At 36.0% G+C, this 21,262-nt stretch overlaps 1 protein-coding gene across 1 annotated transcript in view; it reads left to right on the top strand.

Annotated features, from left to right (window-relative positions):
* The window catches only part of LOC100263001 (uncharacterized), a 54,336-nt gene that overhangs the window by 14,942 nt on the left and 18,132 nt on the right, over positions 1–21,262 (top strand). Inside the window, exons 3-5 of the mRNA XM_059739620.1 lie at positions 4,989–5,058; positions 5,817–6,073; positions 17,734–17,850. Of these exons, the coding sequence (XP_059595603.1) occupies positions 4,989–5,058; positions 5,817–6,073; positions 17,734–17,850 (444 nt within the window). The remainder of the gene's footprint in view (positions 1–4,988; positions 5,059–5,816; positions 6,074–17,733; positions 17,851–21,262) is intronic.

Below are 21,262 nucleotides of genomic sequence, written 5' to 3'. Positions count from 1 at the left end.
TCTTCTCCCAAGTTGCTTTCCAAAAAGAGGGGTGCATGAACACCTTAGCAGTAAACTAGCAAGAATTCTTTGAAAACAAGGCCTCATAGATTTGGATGTTACAGACTACTAAAGTAATAGAATGCTTTTGAAGCTCACTGAAATTATATTTTTTTTTTGATAGGAAACGACAAAGGAATATATTGATAAAAAGAAGGTACAAATAGAAGGATGAGGAATCCTCCCAACAAAGAAAAACAAGACTACAAGAAATCAAATATAAGAAAGTACAAAAAGAGAAAAGTAGACACTCTAGTTACACGCCGCTAACCAATCAAGTTGTAACATGTTAAGAGGAATCCCCTTAAAAACCTTAGAACAAAAAGCCCAAAAAATCACATTATATAAAAATTTATGGACAACGGTGCATTAATAGAAATGGCAACCTTAAGTTAGTTTTAGTTACTCTTACTTATCTGCCCTAGCATATAATTGCTTTGATCTTCTACTTTTTGAATTTTGCATTATAGAAACTTCTACAATGGAGCTGTGTCATGTTCAAAACACACATATATGGCTTTGAAAAGAGTGGACTTTTGTTGGGCATCCCTTGGATGAATTTGGAAAACTTTAGATATGCTATCTAATTTCAGTTCTGATTCATATTGATAAAAGTTGTAGAGAAGGATGAGAAATCCTTCTCACAAAATACAAAACTTGATGAAAGTAAGAGTAGACTCCTCCACTATACATACAGGTATGCACAAAATAACTCAGAAACTGAAATCAACTCCTCTCAACGTTATCCACCCCTTTTGAACTATAAAACGAAAGCCAACTTAGTTGAATAACATTAAGTGGAACTCCTCTAAAAGTGACAGTACAAGAGGCCCAAAGAGAGGAGTAAAAATGAAGTAGATTCCACAATGTCCCTTCCGTGCTCCACTTTTCCTAAAAAATCCTAGCATTTCTCTCTTATTACACAATCTAAAGAATAGTCAGGCAAACGATTTGCCAAAGAGTCTTGCTTTAGATTGAATTTCCCAATCCTTTAAAAGAGATAATCATCATCATGTCTCCAATATTCTTGGGCAACACCAAACCATTGGCTAAATTGAAGAGCTTATGCCAAAGCCCCAAAGTTAATGGACAATGTTGAAAAAGATGGTTGATCGATTCTCCACTTCCTTTATATAAAGTTTTGTAGGGTCTTCTCACCTATAGCAAGTCATTGGTATTTACCTTCTTATGCACCACTAACCAAGGAAAGACCTTAACCTTTGAGGGGCTTTTGATTTCTGAACAAAATTAGCCAAAAAGAATGGGATTGGATTTCAGGAATGGGACAAGACCAAAAAGAAAGATTTTACTGAGAATAAGCTAAAGGAGGATAAAGACCAAACCCTTGAATCTACAGCGGAGGGAGACAAGCGCATTGAGATAAGGCATACTTCCTTTGTGACATAACCACACTTGAATTGGATTGAGCTATTTCAAGTCCCAGAAAGTACTTGAGTTTGCCCAAGTCTTTAGTTTGAAAGTGGTTGAAAAGGTGTTGCTTTAGTCTTTGGATACCCTCTTGATCACTGCCTGTAATGACAATGTCATCCACATAAACTACCAAATAGATGCACTGGCTCAAAGAGTTATGATGATAGAAAACTGAATGATCTGCTTCACTCCGAAGCATTCCAAACTCTTGAACAACTGAACTAAAATGCCTAAACCATGCCTGAGGAGACTGTTTCAAGCCATATAGAGAGTGGCGTAACTTGCACACTAAACCAGAATCCTCCTGAGCAACAAAACCAGGTGGTTGCTCCATATACACTTCCTTGAGAAGTTCACCATGAAGGAAAGCATTCTTAATATCCAACTGATAAAGAGGCCAATGACACATAGTTGCCATGGAGAGAAATAAGCGAACAGAAGCAATCTTGGCAACAGGAGAGAAGGTGTCACCATAGTCACAACCATAAATCTCGGGCCTTAAGGCGATCAACCTGACTATCAGGACCAACTTTAACAGTGTAGACCCAACGACATCCAACTATAGATTTACTAGGAGGTAAAGAAACAAGATCCCATGTGCCATTGGAGTGCAGAGCAACCATTTCATCAACCATTGCCTGTCACCACCCAGGATGAGAAAGTGCCTCACTAGTGCTCTTAGGAAGAGAAACAGAGGATAAAGTAGAGACAAAGGCAGAATAGGATGAAAATAATCGATGATAGCTCAAAAAATTATAAATAGGATGAGGATTACGAGTAGATCGATTACCTTTCCGAAGAGCAATAGGCAAATGGTCAGTAGATGACAAGGCCGGGGTAGGAGAAATCGGTGGGACAGAAGGTGAGTCATCAGGTACCTTAGCTGAAGAGAGAGGAGGAGCAACAACACGATGTCGACGATGATAAACCTGAAAAGGACGAGAGAGCGCATATGAAGGGGGGGATATATAGGGAAGTGGCAATACTTCAGAAATGGGAGGAGATTCAGAGGATGAGAAGAATGGAGAGTCCTCAAAGAAGGTGACATTAGCGGAGAGAAAATAACGATGAGTGTCAGGGGAATAACAACGATAACCCTTCTGAAGTCGAGAGTATCCCAAGAAGATGCATTTCGTAGTCTTGGCGGAGAGCTTGTCCTGTCCAGGTTTGAGAGTATGAACAAAACAGGTACAGCCAAAGACATGAGGAGGAAGGAAATAAAGAGGTTGAGTAGGAAAAAGGAGGGAATGAGAGATTTGGTCATGTAATATAGATGAGGGCATACGATTAATCAAGTAACTGGCTATAAGAACAGCATCCCCCCAAAAACGAAAAGGAACATGACTATGGAGAAGGAGGGTACGAGCTGTCTCAACAAGATGTCGATTTTTACGTTCAGCAACCCCATTTTGTTGAGCAGTATGAGCATAAGACGACTGATGGAGGATTCCATGTTGGGACATAAAAGAAGTAAAGGGTGTAGAAAAATATTCCCGAGCATTGTCACTGCGTAACACTCGAATAGAAACATTGAATTGTGTTTGGATTTCAGCATAAAATTTCTGGAAAATAGAGAATAACTCAGCTCGATTTTTCATTAAAAATAACCAAGTACATCTTGAATAGTTATCAATGAAAGTGACAAAATACTGAAATCCTAAAGTAGACACGGTCCGACACGGACCTCAAACATCAGTGTGGACAAGTTCAAAAGGAGACTTTGCCCGATTATTCAAATGCTTTGGGAACGAGACACGAGTATGTTTCCCAAGGTGACACGACTCACACGCAAACGACGACAAAGTGGAAAAACGAGGGACCATCTTCTAGAACTTGGGGAGACTAGGATGACCCAGACGATTGTGAATGAGAAGAGGAGCATCGGTGGAAATGCAAGCTGCAGGAGATGAAGGTGATGTGAGGTGATAGAGGCCTTGAGACTCACGCCCTATGCCAATCGTCTTCCCCGTACTCCGGTCCTGCAAGATCACAAATTTATCATAAAAATTGATAGAATAGTCAAGAGTGCGAGTTATTTTGTTGATGGAAATAAGATTAAAAGGGCACTCAGGGGCATGAAAGACAGAATGAAGAGGTAGGGAAGGGAGAGGATGAGCCAAACCAATACCTTTAGCCATAGTTTGGGAACCATTAGCTAAAGTACCAGTAGGTAAGGCAGAGGTAGTAGTAATGGAGGAGAAAATGTGTTTATTACCAAAGATATGATCAAATGCTCCAGAATCTAGAATCCATGGGCCAAGAGAAGGAGACTGAGTGAAGCAGATAGAGACATTACCGGTCTGGGCAACAGAAGCAACAAAAGCTGATGTGGTTGCTTGATATCGGAGATAGGCATCATAATCACTACTAGTCAATTTTTCCGATGTGATAGTAGGAGATCCAGAGATGACGGATGTAAAAATAGGATTTTTAGTCGCCATATCCACTTCACTTGAGATTGAATCACGTTTGGATCGAAAAAAGCCCTAAAGGGAGGTTGGATCACAGTTGTGGAAGAAGAACTTGGTATGTCGGGACCCAAACAAAGGAGAAAAGTGACTGGAGATGAAGAAGAGGCCTTCCCAAGGCACACACAGGTCTCGGCCAAGGAAGGGAGTTGCCGTCGGAGGCTAAAAGAAGACCCGTGGAGGCTAAAATGCCAAAAAAATGGAGAAGCAGGGTTCGGAGATGACTGACAGAGGCTTAGAAGTGCAAGACGGCGCTGGACGAGCTTGCTGGTAGAAGCTTGGCACCAGAAAGTGGGCCACGCGCCCTCACGCTCCAGCGCGTGGGATTCAGGCTGCCGGAGAAAAATGGCGCGTGGGAGGCACGTGGATCGGTTTTTGGCTCCGGTGCTTTGAGAAAAATTGCAGATATCCTCTTTGCGCTCCTGATGATGGGGTCGGTGTTGGAAAATATCGTTGGGAAAAAAAGTCACCGGAAAAGTCTCCGGAAAATATCGTCGGAAAAATGTTGACGGTGATGAGGGTTTTTTGACCACGATATGGCTGACCGGAAAGCTTTGGGAGATGGAAAAGGTGATCGGAATGAAACATGGTCACTGGACGGATTCCCGGAATTAATTACATGGGTCCATTCTGATCGACATTGAAATTAGGCTTATTGATAGAGTACATATTGGTTTTATCCTTTTTTAACTGTTCTCTTTCTCTAATATGCTGCCACCTCCTTCATTTGATTCTTCTCTAGGACTTCTTTTCCCATGTCAAGCCCCAATTCACAGTCTTATATTCTCATTTGCTTTACTGGACTAGATTAGATTTGGATGGCACCCGCTTTTACCAATCACCAAGTCCAATGCTATGTGGCATGTCCTTGCAGGATGCCTAGTGTCATAGTGGTTTTTGTTTAATGAAAGATCTAACTTATCCTCTCATTTTTATGTTTGAGGTTGTGGTTGTTTCTTTGTGAGTTTTATTACTGGTGATTTGATTTGGGGATAATCTTTTGCTAACACCAGAAATTTTCCCACCATTATGTCAAATGTTTTTCATCAGATAAAGGAGATCAGCTTGAGAAAAGGTCACATTGGCCATGTCTTGGAGTATATCGATTTTCCTGATGAAAGTAAGCATGCTATATGGTTTTGTCTTCTCTAGTTGTTGCTTTGCATTGATGAATTATCTTTTGTAGGTTATAATTGTAATAAATTTAGCATATCCTAATGATTTATCTTGTTTAGGTTATACTTGCTCGAGATTTATCAAAGCATAATATATGGTACTTTGATAATTTTAGTGCATAAAATTCTGCTGCCATATAGTTGATGTATTTTATATTGAACTGTTAAAAAGTTGTATGCTTGTGCTTGCTTAATAAAATTTTAGTTAGTGAGCAGAAAAAAGGTGGAAAATTTAGTGCTTGTTTGGATGCACTTCTTATTTTCTATTTTGAAAATAGAAATTAGTAATAAATTTTATATAAAATATAATGACTCTTATATAAAAAGTATGAACTTACATTATGTCCTTAAAATTTACTTTTATAATTTGATCTCAATTAAAATTTTTTAATGTCTCAATTTTTTAAATAGTTTTTAAAAATCATTATCTTTTTAAGACAAGTCTTAAAAAGTTCGTGTATTTTATATATGAGTGACTATCATATTTTGTTTTTTAAAAATAGGAAAAGAAGTATATCCAAATAACGCCTTAATATTTTCCTTTCAAATACTCGATTAATATAAAAGGTGGTAGTTTTTTCCTTCCTAAAATTATAGTGCTAGGACTACTTGGATGGGTGAGTACTATACTCCTATTTATGTGAAATTTTGTCATTTCTAGTATTGCATGATGTGCACATTTCTTTTTAATGCATTTGTGCAGAATTAAATTGGACAAAGTTATATCAAAAGCCCCCAATTTCTAAGAGCAAGTCGAAGGAGAAAAGAAGGCAATTGATGTTACGCCCTTGCTTTCCACCCATCTATCATGTAAGTCAAAAGCCAGACATCAATACGATCACAGAAGTGATAGTTTTAGTCAATGATGTCTGGAAGGTGGGGGATGAGGTAGATTGGTGGACTGATGGTTGTTATTGGTCTGGAAGAGTTACACAACTATTGGGTTATGACAAAGTTAAGGTAATATTCCTTAGCTGATCTAGTTGTTTGCCCTAATTATGGAGTGTGTTGATGTGAGCTTATTATTATGATTGTTCCCTTGGTCTCAGATATGGTTGAAATTTTTTTTCTAAAATTTTTGTAGAAGATTCTATGCTATTTGTCAAATGGACTACTACTATATATACAAATCCTATCATTTGGTATAATTTCTCACATTTGACTTCAACAGTTTACTTAGGTGGTTGCATTGTTGCCATTGGAAGGTCACTACTCAGGTTTTCCAGGATTTCTTCGGTCATACTTGTTTTTTTGTGGGTTAAAAGGGTGAAGATCTGTTTTCGGCAATGTTTTCAGAACCGGACCGGTCATTGAACCGGAAAAGTTACCGGTTCACGGTTCACCTGTTGAATCGGTGGTCGAACCGCGGTCGAACCGATGACGTCATAAATATGTAATTTATATATTATTAAAATTAAAAATAATTATAAAAATTTTAAAATATATATGAATAAATTAAAAATCAATAATATTATTTTATATATTTGATATTATCAAATTAAATCATATTAAATGAAATGTGTACAATATTTAAATGTGAATATATTAAAAATGAAAAATTTAATTAATTTTATCATTTTTAAAAATATTATATTATTTTTATTTAATATTATAAAAAAAATTAAAATCCAATATATATTGTTTTGTTTGGCATATTAAATAACAAATCACGTGTAGCCGAGTGGTGTCCTAGTTTACTTACAAAACCTAAGGTCCCAGCATCAATTCCTCTTGTTGCATTTGTTAAATTTTTTTCATTGATATTATCATATTAGTTTGCAATCCCACATCGGATTGTGAGAGAAATAAGGGTGCAAAGGATGCCTATAAAAGGTATCCTCATTGAAAGCTACAGCATGCCCACCTTGTGGGCTCAAGACTGAGCCTACTTAAATGGTTTGGGTGTGGGCTTTGTCATGCTAAAGACATGGCCCAGTATGGTTTTTGGCCTATAGCTTTTAATTTTTTATACAATGGGCTTGGAAAATGATGGGCCAATATGGACTGTTCGGTTCGTTTAGAACCGTTCGGTTCTACCGATTCACCGGTTCGACTGCTGGTTCAGGCGATTTGTAACCGGTCCAATAGTTAAACGGTTTAATAGAGTGGACCGGACCGGAAATGTGACCGGTCGACGGTTGAACCGGTTGGACCGGCTGGTCCGGTCCGGTTTTTAAAACATTGGTTTTCGGTGTGTGTGTGTGGGGGGGCGCATTGACCTCTAGTTCCTAATTTCCTAATCTTTGTAGAGTTGTGTCAATTAGTCTCTTGTATCATCTATCCTTGGCTCCTCTTCCCCTTTTGCTTGGAACTTTGACTTTTGGCAAAACTTCATTGACTCGGAGATGGAGTATCTTGAGAGTCTTATTGTTCATTCTTACTTGTGTGAACCTCTCATGGTCTTCCCTAGATGTGAGAGTTTAGTCATTATCGTCTTCAAGCTTATTTATAATAATATTGTTCTTCTTGGCCTTATCCACTCAGTTAACTCCAAATCTTCTCTCTCCAGCAAAATTCATATGGAACTCAAAAGCCTCATTAAAGGTCTAGACATTTGCTTGGTTAATTGCTAATAAGAGGGTTAACAATAATGACTTGCTTCAGGTAAGAAGACCTTTCAAATCCATCACTCCTAATCATTATGCTTTGTGTATGAGAGGTGGAAAATCATTGATCACCTTTTTTACATTGTCTGATGACTTTGGAGCTATGACACAAGCTATTTGGATTAGCTAAATTGGATTGGGTCCCTCTTAGAAGTATCAATGAGACGATGATTGTTTTCTTTAGAGGTTTAGGGAGTGTTATTAGAGGCAAAGTTCTATGGTAAATCACTTGTGTTACATCAATTTGGTTAGTTTGGTAGGAAAGAAACGCAAGGCTATTTGAGGACAAGTGAAGGACCTTAGAGATGATATGAGACCTAAGTTAATTCTATTTGTCTTTTTGAGCCTCTAACTATTTGTCTTTTTGGGCCTCTACTACCGTAACTTTCAAGGGCATTCCTCTTAATGTTGTTCACCTTGATTGGAATTTGTCATGTAGATTGAAAGGATTAAAATAAAAAATTGCGGAGGAATGCTTTGAGACTTTTTGTTGGAGTTGTATGAAACCCAAAGGAATGTTGAGATGCTTTTCTTTGTATTGTCTCTCGTGGCACGCTTTTGATTTGTACTTGAGAAGGTTTCTCCATCTCTATTTGTTATCAGATTTTGTAAATTTAGGAAGGATTTCTCATCATTCACTTGTTCATTTAATCCATTTTAATGAATATGTTTGTTTCTGATGAAAAAAAAAAACAAAAAAAATCATAGAATGAAGTAAGTAAATTAGAATCTAGATGTTGACTTTTCACACTCCCTTTTAAGTTGGTTCAAAGATTTTTATCATACCAAACTTTGCTTATTAAAGATTGAAACACTTGTTATGACAATCCTTTTGTGAGAACTTTTGCTAAGTGTTCCTATGTTGTCATGAATGGATTACAAATCGAACCACTCTTTAATTTTTCCTTGATGAAGTGTCTATTAATTTCAACATGTTTGATTCCATTATATTAGATTAGGTTATGAACAATACTAATACTTGTCTCCTTGTCACAATTTAGCTTCATAAGATTCACTTTTTTCATCCTCAAATCTGCTAGAAGAATTTTTCGCCATGGTAATTCACAAATTCCTTGTGCAATTGCTCAAAACTTAGCTTTAACACTTGACCTAGCTACGACTACTTGCCTTTTTCTTTTCCAAGTCATTGGATTTCCTCCATTTTGAATATGTAATTCCTTGAAGTAGACCTCCTATTATCAATGGATCCATCCCAACCTGCATTTGTACAAGCCTTTACTAATACGCGATCTTTCTTGGATTACCCAGTGCTGGTTATTGCAGGTGTGGTCAGCACCCCAAGGTTTGGGTCCCCATAGAGAGTCCTAAGGGCTTAGCCATGGAAGGTTCCTCAATTATCCAAAAATAAAAAACTAAAAAAAAAAAACTCGATCTTTCTTGGAGAACAGAAGGCCTTTCCCATGTGTGCCTTTTAAGTTTTTCAAAATTTCAAAGACTACCTTGATATGAGCTTCATTTGGTGAGCACATAAATTGGCTAACTACATTGATTGCAAAAATAGTGTCAGGTCTCATATAAGTTAATCAGATTAGCTTCCTAACTAATCCATGATATCGACCTTTCTCAACTTGTTTGCTCTCAACATGAGCTCTTAGCCTATGGTTTCCCTCAATCAGAGTATCACTAGGTTTACACCCCATCATGCCAACCTCTTTTTGTGATCTTGCAACCTTGATTACCAAAAACCAAGATCCTTGGTCTTAAACTCTTTAGCTCAAAATTGCTTCAAATTTTCCATCTCATGTGTATTGTTTTCATTCAAGATATGTTATGTGCTTACACTATAAGAATAGTTCTCCTTCCATCCTTAGAGTGTCTAAAAGCTATGGTATGGTCATCTTGATTTTGATTGTACCCATATCTGAAAAGAAATTATGTAAATTTTTCGGACTTGGCTCTAAGCAACCGCTTGAAACCATAAAAGGATTTTTTAAGCTCACAAACCTTTCCATTTCTGTATATCTGCTTAAAACTTGGTAGGGGATTCATGTACTTTCTTCATTTCACCATGAAGAAATGCATTTTTTACATCTAATTAAAGTAGTGGTTATTCTAGATTTGCAGCAAGAGATAACAGTATCTTGATTGAATACATCTTAGCAACCAGGGCAAATGTTTTTTGATGGTCAATTCCATAGGTTTTTTGGAAAGCCCATTTGCTACAAGTCTTGCCTTATATCTTTCAATTGATCTATTTACCTTATACTTCAAAGCAAACATCCATTTGCATTCAATAGCTCTCTAGCAAAGCAAAGAGTCATTAGCTCCCAAGATTACATATGTTTTCTAAAAGCACCATGTTCAGATCAAAAGATTTACCATTTTTCTTAGACCTATCTCTTTGAGAATACACTTGCAACTCATTGGGTTTTTCAGTTTCCTTCCCCACCATAAGTAGCTGATCAACAGATGAAGTTTTTTCTAGGTTACTTTTGGCCATAAGCAAGGTGGAAGGTGGCTATAATGTAGGAAAAGGATTAGCAACAAGTCTTGGTAACACCTCACCATCCCAAAAATGATTTTGTACACTATTGCTATTCCCTTAAGGAGAGGCTTTGGGTGAAATAGGATTGTGACTCAAAGAAAATGACATCCATAGTAACAAAATCTTTCTTAGAGGATGAAAATGTTTATATCCTTTTTGAGTGGGAAAATAGCCAAGGAAGACGCACTTAAGTGGACTAGGATCAAACTTATCTTGATGATGCTTTTGGAAATGAACAAATGTTGTACCACTATAAGCATTTGGTAGAAGAATGTTGACTAGGTGGGATGTTGGAAAAGTGAGTTTAAGAGAGTATAAGGATTTGGGTAGGTATTCTGTTGTTGAGATAAGAGGCTATTAGGAAAACTTCTCTTGACAAATATTTTGGTGCTCCCATGGTAAATAACAAAGTCCGAGCAATGTTAAGTAAATGTTTATTTTTCCTCTTAGCTATCCCATTTTGTTTGGGGGTATCAACATAAGATGTTTGATGAACAATCCCATTCTCACTCAAGTAAGTAACCAAGGTAGGAAAAAAAAGTTACCCTCCATTATCCATTGGAATAACTTAAAGTGTAGCTTGATATTAGTTTTGAATCATTTTGTGAAGGGTTTGGAACACTATGGTTGTTTCGGATTTTTCTTGGATAAGGTAGACCTAACATACATAGGTATGATCATTTATAAAAGTCAGAAACCACTTTGCCGTTGATATGTTGGTCGCATGTGAAGGACGCTAAATATCACTATGTACGAGTGAAAAATGTTCAAATTGTTTGTAAGTTTGGATAGAAAAATAAGTATAATAATGTTTAGACAATTTACACAATTCACATTGAAAATAAGTAACCTTTTTATTCTACAAAACGTTCAAATTTGGAGAACTTGGATGTCCTAATCCATGATGCCGCAATTTAATTTAATTTCATCTTTGCAACATGGAAAAGCACCAATATCAGTAGCTTGAGACAAACATCCAAAAATATCTAGGTCCTTCTTGAAGTAATAGAGTTCACCTCTCTAGCATTGCCAATGAGTAAACAAGCCTTAAAATTCCTAATGAGTAGGAAAAAATTTAGCCGCATAATTAAGATCCTCCGTCAATTTTCTAATTGAAAAAAGATTATAAGCTAGGTGAGGAACATGCAACACTGAATTTAAGGTCAGGGTTTAAAAATAGTAATAGAACCCTTTCCAATAATAGTAGAAAAAGAATCAACAACGATCTTAACTTTCTACCTAAACAAATAACATAACTAGAAAATAAACTTGATGCACAACACATGATTTGTTCTACTTGAATCTATGATCTAAGATGAAAGAAATTTTGTCTTGATACATGAAACTACCTATAAGGGAGGGGGGAGAATAGGTAGTCCAAGCAATTAACCCCAAATTTAATTTTTTTTATTCCAATTATCCAATTACAATCAATATATTATTGATCCTATGCACAAGATTTCCAAATGCGTAATAAATACAAGATATAACATGGAAAAACCATTTTTTTTTTTTGATAAGTAAAAGTATTGTATTACGAAGAGGCGCTAAATTAACGGCCCAAGTTGTATAGGAAAGAGACGCTCACCCCTTTAGAGCTAAAACAAAAAACTGTCCAACAAGATATACAAAAAACAACCTCTCCCTCAATAGGAACCTACCCAATCAATGAAATCCATTAATGTCGAAGGACCATTGTTTAGACCAAAGTAAGTAAACAAAAGAAGTTTTCAGCCTTTGGATGGACAACACACCATCTTCAAAGGCAATTCTATTCCTTACCTTCCAAAATGACCAAAACAAGCATAAAGGGCTTGCTTTCCAAATTGTCCTACGCTTTTTACCCATAAAAGACCCATTCTAATCCAAGTGGGTTTCCATAACCAAGGAAGGAAACACCCAAGACACTCCAAACAAAGTAAAGAACAACTTCCACACATCCCTTGTCTTTTCGCAATGGAGAAGAAGATGGTCAATGGATTCTTCATGCACTTGGCAAAAATAACATCTATTTGCTAAAGCCTAGCCCCTCTTCTGAATTTGGTCCAAACTTAGAACTTTCCCACAAAGCTTCCCAAGCAAAGAAGCTTATTTTTTATTGCACACAAGAGTTCTGAATTATCTTTATTGGGAAAAAAACTGATGAGTCCGGTTCTAAGGCTTTGTAAAGAGACTTTACCGGGAAGTTTCTGTCCTTCAATTCCAATCACTGCACCCTATCCTCCTCATCCAAATTCACTCTCTTCCCACACAAACATAATAGTAGCCTCTCCACCTCATCCATCTCCCAATCATTGAAAGGCCTAGAGAAGCGAGGGCTCCAACTCCTCCCATTTCCCTACTTTGTGAAACAATCCAAACATCTTTCACCCAAGCCTCTTTGGGAGTAGCTAAGGCAAATAAAGAGGGGAAAGAATCACACAAAGGTGTAGTTCCACACCATTTGTCCTTCCAAAAGCTCACCCTCTGTCCATTACCCACCACAAAGGAAAGTTTAGACCTAACGAGGGGCCCAAGCTTCTTAATTGCTTTCCACAGCCTTACAACATGGAAAAACCATCTAACATCCTTAGGTGTGAGAAACCATGACTGATCTCTTGACTTGTTGAATAATTCACCAAAATATGAGCAAATGGTGTTAGTTTTACTTGATCGGATGCATCTACTCACTAGGGTTTTATACCATCAACACCTATATTCCTTTTCCATGTCCTTGACAAAACACCTACTTGTGCACTTTAATGGATCCCTTGAAGCTCTTACCAAAGTTTACATAGTGTGAATTTTTGACCTTTGTTATGGTCGATAGGTGTTTTCAAGAAGGATCTTAAAAGGTTTGAAAGATTGAGGTACAAGCTCAAAGAATGACTATATTCTCTAGAGTTTTGAAGCCCTCAAATTTTCAATAAAAAAATAACCTATATATACTTAAAAAAAAAAACCCTAGGAATTAATTTTGAAGAGTTTCTCGATTTTAAAACATTCCAAAAACGTGTTTTACAGTTAGAAACCAAATAGGAAATACAAAGTAATTTCCATCCTACCTTTTTGTATTTAGTCATTCCAAAAGTTTTACTAATCCTTAAATGCATGCATGCTTCAAAAGAAATTGATTGAATGAGTCTAAAGTTGAGTTTGAAGCAATCCGAAAATAAAATTGAAGTAATAAGACTCAAGGAAGTATGTCGCATCTAATCAATATGTAATAGAATAAAATTGTCAGTCTAAATTGATACATCAACATAAGGGATAGAATCTCGAGGTGACATTCAAAACTGTTTAAAAATTGCCTATTTGAACTAGTTTGGATGAGGAAGAAGGGTTAGAAGAGAAGTGTGCTTGACTTGTATAAACCTTTGTAGGTGTTTCGACTGTTCTTTGGTGAAGAGATTTGATTCTTGTTTTTGTACACTAATAGCTATGACTCTATTTGGGAAGTGTTTTTAAAAATAGTTCTGAAAAACAGTTTTTGAAAATTGTTCTATGATGTTATGCAGAAAAAAGTTTGTTTAGGAACATCAAATGTTTTTAACTTATTTTCTATGTTTTTAACTTATTTTCTATATTTTTAAATATGTTTTAAAATAACTTTTATATGTAGCGTTTTATTTTTAATCATTTTCCATATTTGTATAATTATTTTTTAAAATAGCCATAAAAAAACAAGTGAAAACAACTAAAAAATGTTATATGAAAAGAACTAGGTTTTTTATTTTTAAAAACAAAAAACTATTTTATGTTTTTTGGTTGTCAAATGTATTTTGATTTTTGTTTTAGAAAACAAAAAACTGTTTTAAAAAACAATTACCAAATAGGGCCTAAACTATTTGGAGCATTTTCTGCTGCAGTTTGCAAGCTTCTACTATTATGTCCAACAAACTTGTCACCTGTCCTCCAATTTTGTGGCTTGCCATGTAGTTTTCAATAGGTGTTCTTTGTATGTCTCGACTCATGGCAATGCTCACACAGCAGGTTCTCTTTTTCATCCCTGTTCTTATTTGTATTTTCTGCTCACTTGCCTAAATAGAAGCATATGACACAGTAGAAATGAAGATTGAATTCTCAATATTTAGTTCTTCCCACCATCACCCTTCTTCCAATTTGTCCCTTCTAACAAAGGTATACCACTCTAAGTAGCTGAAGAGGTTCTTTGTTGAGAACTTGTCTATGTACTTGATCTAATATGATTTTAAACCAGCTAGAGGTTCAAAGACCTGTTCTTTTTTCTGCATCTCCTTGGACTTGTCAGCATCAGTTCTCAATTCCAATCTCTATCATAATTGAGATTGAACTCTTGCCATAACCAATTCATTATATTATAGTATGCTGTTGCTGTATTTCCACCATTTGTCTCATGTGTTTGACATTTAAGATCATACAATTGAGTTGCATTTCCCAAATTCGAATAGGTCTCCATATCAACCACCCACAATTCTCCAGTGGATAAGTAGAGAAAAGCCTGGCTATGTCTGGATCCACTGAGTTAATAAGCCAAGACAAAGCCATAGAATTCTCATGATCCCAAGCTTCATATGCAAGATCATTAGTCTTCGGTGCTTGCAATGAGCCATCTAAGAATCCAATCTTCCCTTTTCCTTTCATAGAAATCTTAACAAATTGTGACCATTGCAGGAAACTTTGTTGATTTACGTTATGAGTGGGGTTATATATGCAAAAGGATTTTCTGTAACACCTTGAGTTTGAGATTGACTAGTGGCTAGGTCAAAGCCAACATCTTGAGTCATCTCTGACATTCTTCCATTAAATAATAATTAAGTTAGAGAGATATCAAACTCGTGTGTCAGAAATGAAGGTGAAAACCAAACAAAAATGACAAACCCATGCCAGTAATGAAGGCCAACCGGCAGGGTTAATAGTGGTGCAGAGAACCACACCTATGATTTACATGGGAAAAAACCCAACTGCTGGCGAGAGGATGCCCATATATCTTGAGTGTGCTTTGATATCATGTTGTGTAAATTCTGAATATTTTTTTTTATTTTGTCTTATAAATTGTACAATATATCATTTACAAAAATACAATGGGAACAACCTAGGAAAGGAAGATTTGCAGCTATACAATTCCTAAATCATAATTTGGAAATCAAGGAGAAAAACTTGTTTCTGGGACATTTATATTTTACCAATCAGTCCAGAATCAAGTGAACCAAAATCTAGAGGTTGACTTTCCACAAGTTTAACTACCTAACCAACAAATTTTAGTGATTCATTCAATATGGCATTCATGTTATATAGTAATTCTGAAACTTAGGTACATAACATAATGATACAAGACAACATTACATAACATAATGATACAAGCCCTTGGCCCAAATGTTTGCTCTCTATGTATGGGTAGTGGAGAATTGATAGATCACATGTTTTTACATTATGCGACGACTTTGGAGTTATGGCACAAACTATTCAGACTAGCTAGTTTGGCTTGGGTTCCTCCTAGATATGTTAGTGACATGTTGACTATTTCTTTTTAAGGGTTTGAGGAATACTCCTAGAGGCAAAGTGATATGAAAAATCACTTTCTTTCATGGATTTGAATGGTTTGGAGGGAAAGAAACACTGATCTTGGAGGAACAAGTGGAGGTCTACCAAAATGATGAGATCTAGTCTACTTCTATTCATCATTTTGGGCTTCTACTACTACAACTTCCCAAGACATTTCCCTCAACATAATTCAACTTGATTGGATATCTTCAAGTAGATCCAAAGGGTTAAAATAGCAATATTGAGTTGTTTTGATGTATTATGGGGAGTATTATTTTTCCTCTATTTTGATCAGCTTTTGTATTGTAGGGAAGGATTTCTCATCCTTCTTTTGTACCTCATTTTTAATGAAAATGTGTTTGTTTTTTATCAGAAAAAAAAGGAAGAAAAGATGTCAAACTTTTGAAAATATTAGTAAATAAATTACCATGATATTGATAGAATTTTTGCCACCGCTCTCTGTCTCTCTGTGAATGTTGTTGCATATTCTTCTGCCCTAATCTAGAAATACCAGAAAATTGTTTAACATGCATAGAAACATCGTCTAGAAAATGATTGTTGTTTGAAATAAAGCTGCTGAGATGGATTAGTGTCTATACAAGAATAGATAGAATAAAAAAAGGATGCATGTTAAAGAAAGTGAAAGGGACCAATTAAGGACAAGATAAGGAAAAGTCATTTACTATGGTCTGGTATCCAAGGTGGTGAATGCTTTTCATAAGGACGGTGTTATATGACTTGGTGAAGAATATGTACTTTAGATAGAGCTGAATGGCGAGGAAGAATTTACAACTGGCTTTTTTGAGTTGGGTTGAGTTGAACTATGCTGTAATTGTACAAGCTCAGCGTCAAAATAAAAAAAATAGATTGATGCTTAAAAAAACCACCACAAGTAATCAAGGAGAATGGCTCCATGTAAAATAGAAAAGGTCAAACCCTATGAACTTACATCATAAATGGATAAGAAACAATACTTGTATTCTATTTGGTAAAAGGAAGTAGTAATCTTTTATTTTTCACGCATAAGGAAACAAAGCATCAAAACTCAAAAGAAGCATGAGATCCCTACTAAATCAACTACAGAAGAGGCTTCTCTCTTGGCATTATATTGGAAAAAGGATCGGAAATCCTTCAGAAAATGTAAAAAATGTACAAGAGTATAAAATGAAAAGGAAAAACAAACGACTTTGCTGTAAAAAGTCTTTTGCTTTGGAGGAGAGCATCAAAACTCAAAGAAGCATGAGACCCCCAACAAATTCAACAAGAGGATGGGCTCTTCTCTCGACCAGCCTATTCATGTATCGATTAGTTGATCTAAGCTTTCAAGAGAAAAAAGCAACCTAATCACCAACAAAGATCCATATCATCTACTTCAATGATTATATTTGTGATAGATTGATGACATCCTACCTAATTGCAACTATGCAATCTCAAGGAAAACAAGTATTTCTACCTTAATAAAACCTGGTTTTCTTTGAAAAGCTCGAATGTTCACCCTTACGATATTGAGTATGTCCTCTAATACTTATCTAATCCTTAGTACCTGTGAAGTGTCCCTGGAAATTAAGCTTCCAAACACCGATTGGCGAAGGAACCCACAAAGCCTGTAAGTCCACTTTCCTAATAGGGAGGCATACTGAACTTCATTCTTGCCAAATGGTGCTGAAGGAAACTCCTTGAACTCTATAGATCTCCTTGATAAGTGACATCCAAAATACACAATTAGGAATTAGTCACTTTCTTTATAGTAAATTATTGTTGATGTGCACAGACCAACAAGAAAGACTATGTTAGATGAAAGTGGAGATTTCTTGATAGACTTTGCTTGGACCACCTATGTTGAGTCTAGTGATCAAGGATAAACAAAAATACTTTATAGAGTTTGTGCATAGGACTTATCCCTGTCTATTTGCAACATTATGCATAATGCTTTCTACTGATTAAAAAACTTGAGAACAAGTTCTTTGCTATGTGCAACTTAATTTTTTCTTTTCTTGTTTTTCTAGATCGACTTGCTGCCGCCTCCTAATGGTGAAGGCTTGTCATATGAAGTTTTCTGCAAGGACCTACGACCATCTTTAGATTGGTCCCCATCATATGGTTGGAGAGTACCTAGTCCTATGGTGGGTTCCTTTTACTCCTTCATTTGCATCTTCTTTCTGTTCTCCTTTTAACGTCAATAATCCTATGAAGTTATCTTTTCATGTATTTAATTATTTATTTTTATTTTTTGTAGAATCAGTATTGTTTTATCTTAGAACCAATCTATTGTTTGGATATCGCTTCAGGGATAGAATAAGAGTGTTACAGTATTACTGTTAACTAATAATAGGGGGGAACATCTTACTACAAAAAAATGTGTTTTGAAACTCAAAATTTTGCTTTTATTGCGTAGTTTTTTCTTCCCATTTTTTGTTATCAAAACTGTGCAGTCTCAGGCATATAGTCTATTTTATTTGTTTCTGTTTGCTTCTTATCTGTTTATTTTTATTCTGGTTGGCCTTGATCAACTGTTCATATGTTTTACATTTATATATTATTTGATTCTAATCCCTTTGTTCTGATAACAAAATATATATATATATATCTTTTCGTTGGAGTATTGAAAGGTAATTAATGGAATAATATCTCATTGCTTGTATCTTTCAGATTCTATGTAGGTTTTTTGGTTGGGTCATAGGAACCTGGTGGAATGTGTGTAAATTTGATCTTGAGGATGGGTTAGGAATTGAGGTCTCTTTGAGGAATAGGGCTATACTTGCTCAGTGGCTGTGATGGTTTCCAATAGAGTATAATTCTTTGAGGCACTTTGTCATTAAAAAGTAAATATAGGTTGCAGATAAATGAATAGGATGCTCTGATCTTCCTCATCATTTTCCTTGGAAAGCCATTTCTTAGCACTTCTGTTTTCTCTTCATGTTAGATACATTGTTAGAAATGGTTCAAGAATATATTTCTAGGAAAGCCTTTTGGTAACAGGATCATTTCACCCCTCGCAACCAAAGAAATTCTTCTATGGCTATCATTAACTCAAGTCATGCCCGTTCTCTTTCTCTCAGTTGGAGATTCAATTTTTTGGAGAAATTCATGATAGAGAAATTACTAAATTTGCTTCCCTACCCAATATTTGGACTTGTTCCTTTTCTAATTTGGATTCTAATGAAACATATGGGCACTAGATAGAGGAGGCATGTTTATTTCTAGATTTTTGCTTTAATTCCTTATGTCTAGTGTAAATCCAACTGCTTTTCTTCTGGTTAAATCTATTAGGTGGACAAAAGCTCCCTTTAAGGTCAAAGCCATGTGGCTGATAGACGTTAAGAAGGTGAAGACTAAGCAGTTGCTTCAAATTCAAAGGCATTACAAGGTCATCAGCCTCGGAAGAGGTGTTTTATGTGTGGTCCATGGAGAATTAGTTGACCATCTGTTTCTTCATTCCTATGTTTCTTTTCAGCTATTGTTGAGCCTTATTTTCCTGTTAAGTTTTTCATTGGGCAACCCCTAAGGGTATTGGTAGTCTTTCTGTAACTCTTTTGATGGATTTGGTAGGGTTGAAAGAGGCACAATACCATAATCAAGTGTTCCCCTTGCTTTGCTATGGGTGATTTGGCTGGACAGGGAAACAGGACATGTGAGGATTAGGAGTAGGTGGGGTGATATATAGGGTAGATTCATGCTTCTATAATCTCCTTCAGTATTTTTGTTTTTCAGGACTTCTGCTCAGTCTCATCTCTTTAGCTTTTTCAGATAAGAGAAGATGGGAGATGCTTAGTGTTGGTGGGCTAATCCTCCCATAGAAAAGTTTAAGCTCAAGTCATAGCTGTGCTTTGGGGAAACTGGGTTGATTTGGGCTAATCCTCCCATAGAAAAGTTTAAGCTCAAGTCATGGCTGTGCTTTGGGGAAACTGGGTTGATTTGGCATTGGGGATGTTTTTGAAAAACCATTGGGTTAGGTGGTGTATGCTTTCTTCAAACTCGCAGGATTCAGGATGGCCATTGAATTTGAAAGGCTTACATAGCAGCAAAGTTTTCAAAGGCGTATCTTAGGCGCGCCTTGAAGCATGCCTTAGGGCGAGGCGGGGCAAAAACGCCCTGACGCGTAAATAATAAAATGCAACGCAAGAAAGGCGTACGCCTTTTCCAGTGTGGCGTGTCTGAGGCGTGCTTTGATCGCGCCTTTTACGCTCCGAGAAGAAGGCGCATGCGTTGTAGAAGTTGATGTGGCCAAGAAGAAATTAAAAAAAAAAAACCCTAACTGATCCCTAAAGCAAAACCCGAGTCCCGATTGAAGGCATACAGAAATTGAGAGAAAAAATCCAAAAGGAAACCTTACCTGAAGCGGCGACGGAGGGCTCAACCTTAGGCGGCGACCAATCATAGAGCATCTTCTCTGGCGACGACCAATCGCAGAGCATCTTCTCTGGCGGTGATCCCTCTCATTCATCTCCAGGTGTGTCGCGATCTCCTTTTCTTCGTCTCCGATGCTTCCCCCTCTCGGCTTCATCTCTTCATTTTTTTCTCCATCTGCCATGGTTTTCTCCATCTTCCATGGCAGTCGACAAATTGACACAGAGGCTAGCTCTCTCTTGGCAGTCGGGGTCTCCCACTTCATCAATTTTTTTTTTTTAATCAAATGGCTCTTCATCCAAAATATATGCATATATATATATATATATATATATATATATATATATATATATATATATATATATATATATATATATATATATATATATATATATATATTTAAATCATTTGACCCCTCAAGCCAATAATTTTGACTAGCTCTCAGTCTTAGACTCTCAGCCAGCCGTTTCTCCTTCATCCATTTCTATTTTGTAAATATTCCAGTAAATCCTTTGCTTAAAATTATTTTTATATTTATGGTTTAATTTTATTTTTCACCCAAACCATTTTTATTTTCTAAATATTCCAGTAAATTGGCTGCTTAAAATTATTTTTTTATTTTTGGTTTAATTTTATTTTTCACCCAAATTTTCTTTATTTCATTATTAAATTCCAATTAAAATTTATGTGTATAATTTTTAAATTCCTCTAAAAAAAAATATTGGTTTTTTAAAATTAAAACCAATTAAATTTTGAATTTCATTTTTAAATTCCTTTCAATTATGTCTTGTTATTATTTTTTAGTCAATTATATTGTTATATAGAAATTTGAATATTATTATTGGTGTTTTTTTCTTTTAGAATGAGTTCCTCCGATTCAAAAAATTCAAGAAAAGATTTTGTGTGGAAGTATGTTATTGAAGTTGCCGGGGAGCAATATTTAAGATGTAAATTTTGCAATCAAAGATGCATAGGAGGGGTGAATAGACTCAAGCATCACTTAACCGGAACTCATCATGGTATGAAACCATGCAACAAGGTTAGTGAAGATGCTAGATTGAAATGCAAAGAGGCATTGACCAATTTTAAGGATCAAAAAACGAAAAGAAATGAATTGCTCCAAGAAATTGGTATGGGTCCAACTTCAATGCATGAAAGTGCCTTGTCTAAAACAATAGGGACATTAGG

This window comes from Vitis vinifera, chromosome 9 (genome assembly GCF_030704535.1).
Source record: "Vitis vinifera cultivar Pinot Noir 40024 chromosome 9, ASM3070453v1".
NCBI lineage: Eukaryota > Viridiplantae > Streptophyta > Magnoliopsida > Vitales > Vitaceae > Vitis > Vitis vinifera.
This window is presented reverse-complemented; position numbering and strand designations above follow the sequence as displayed.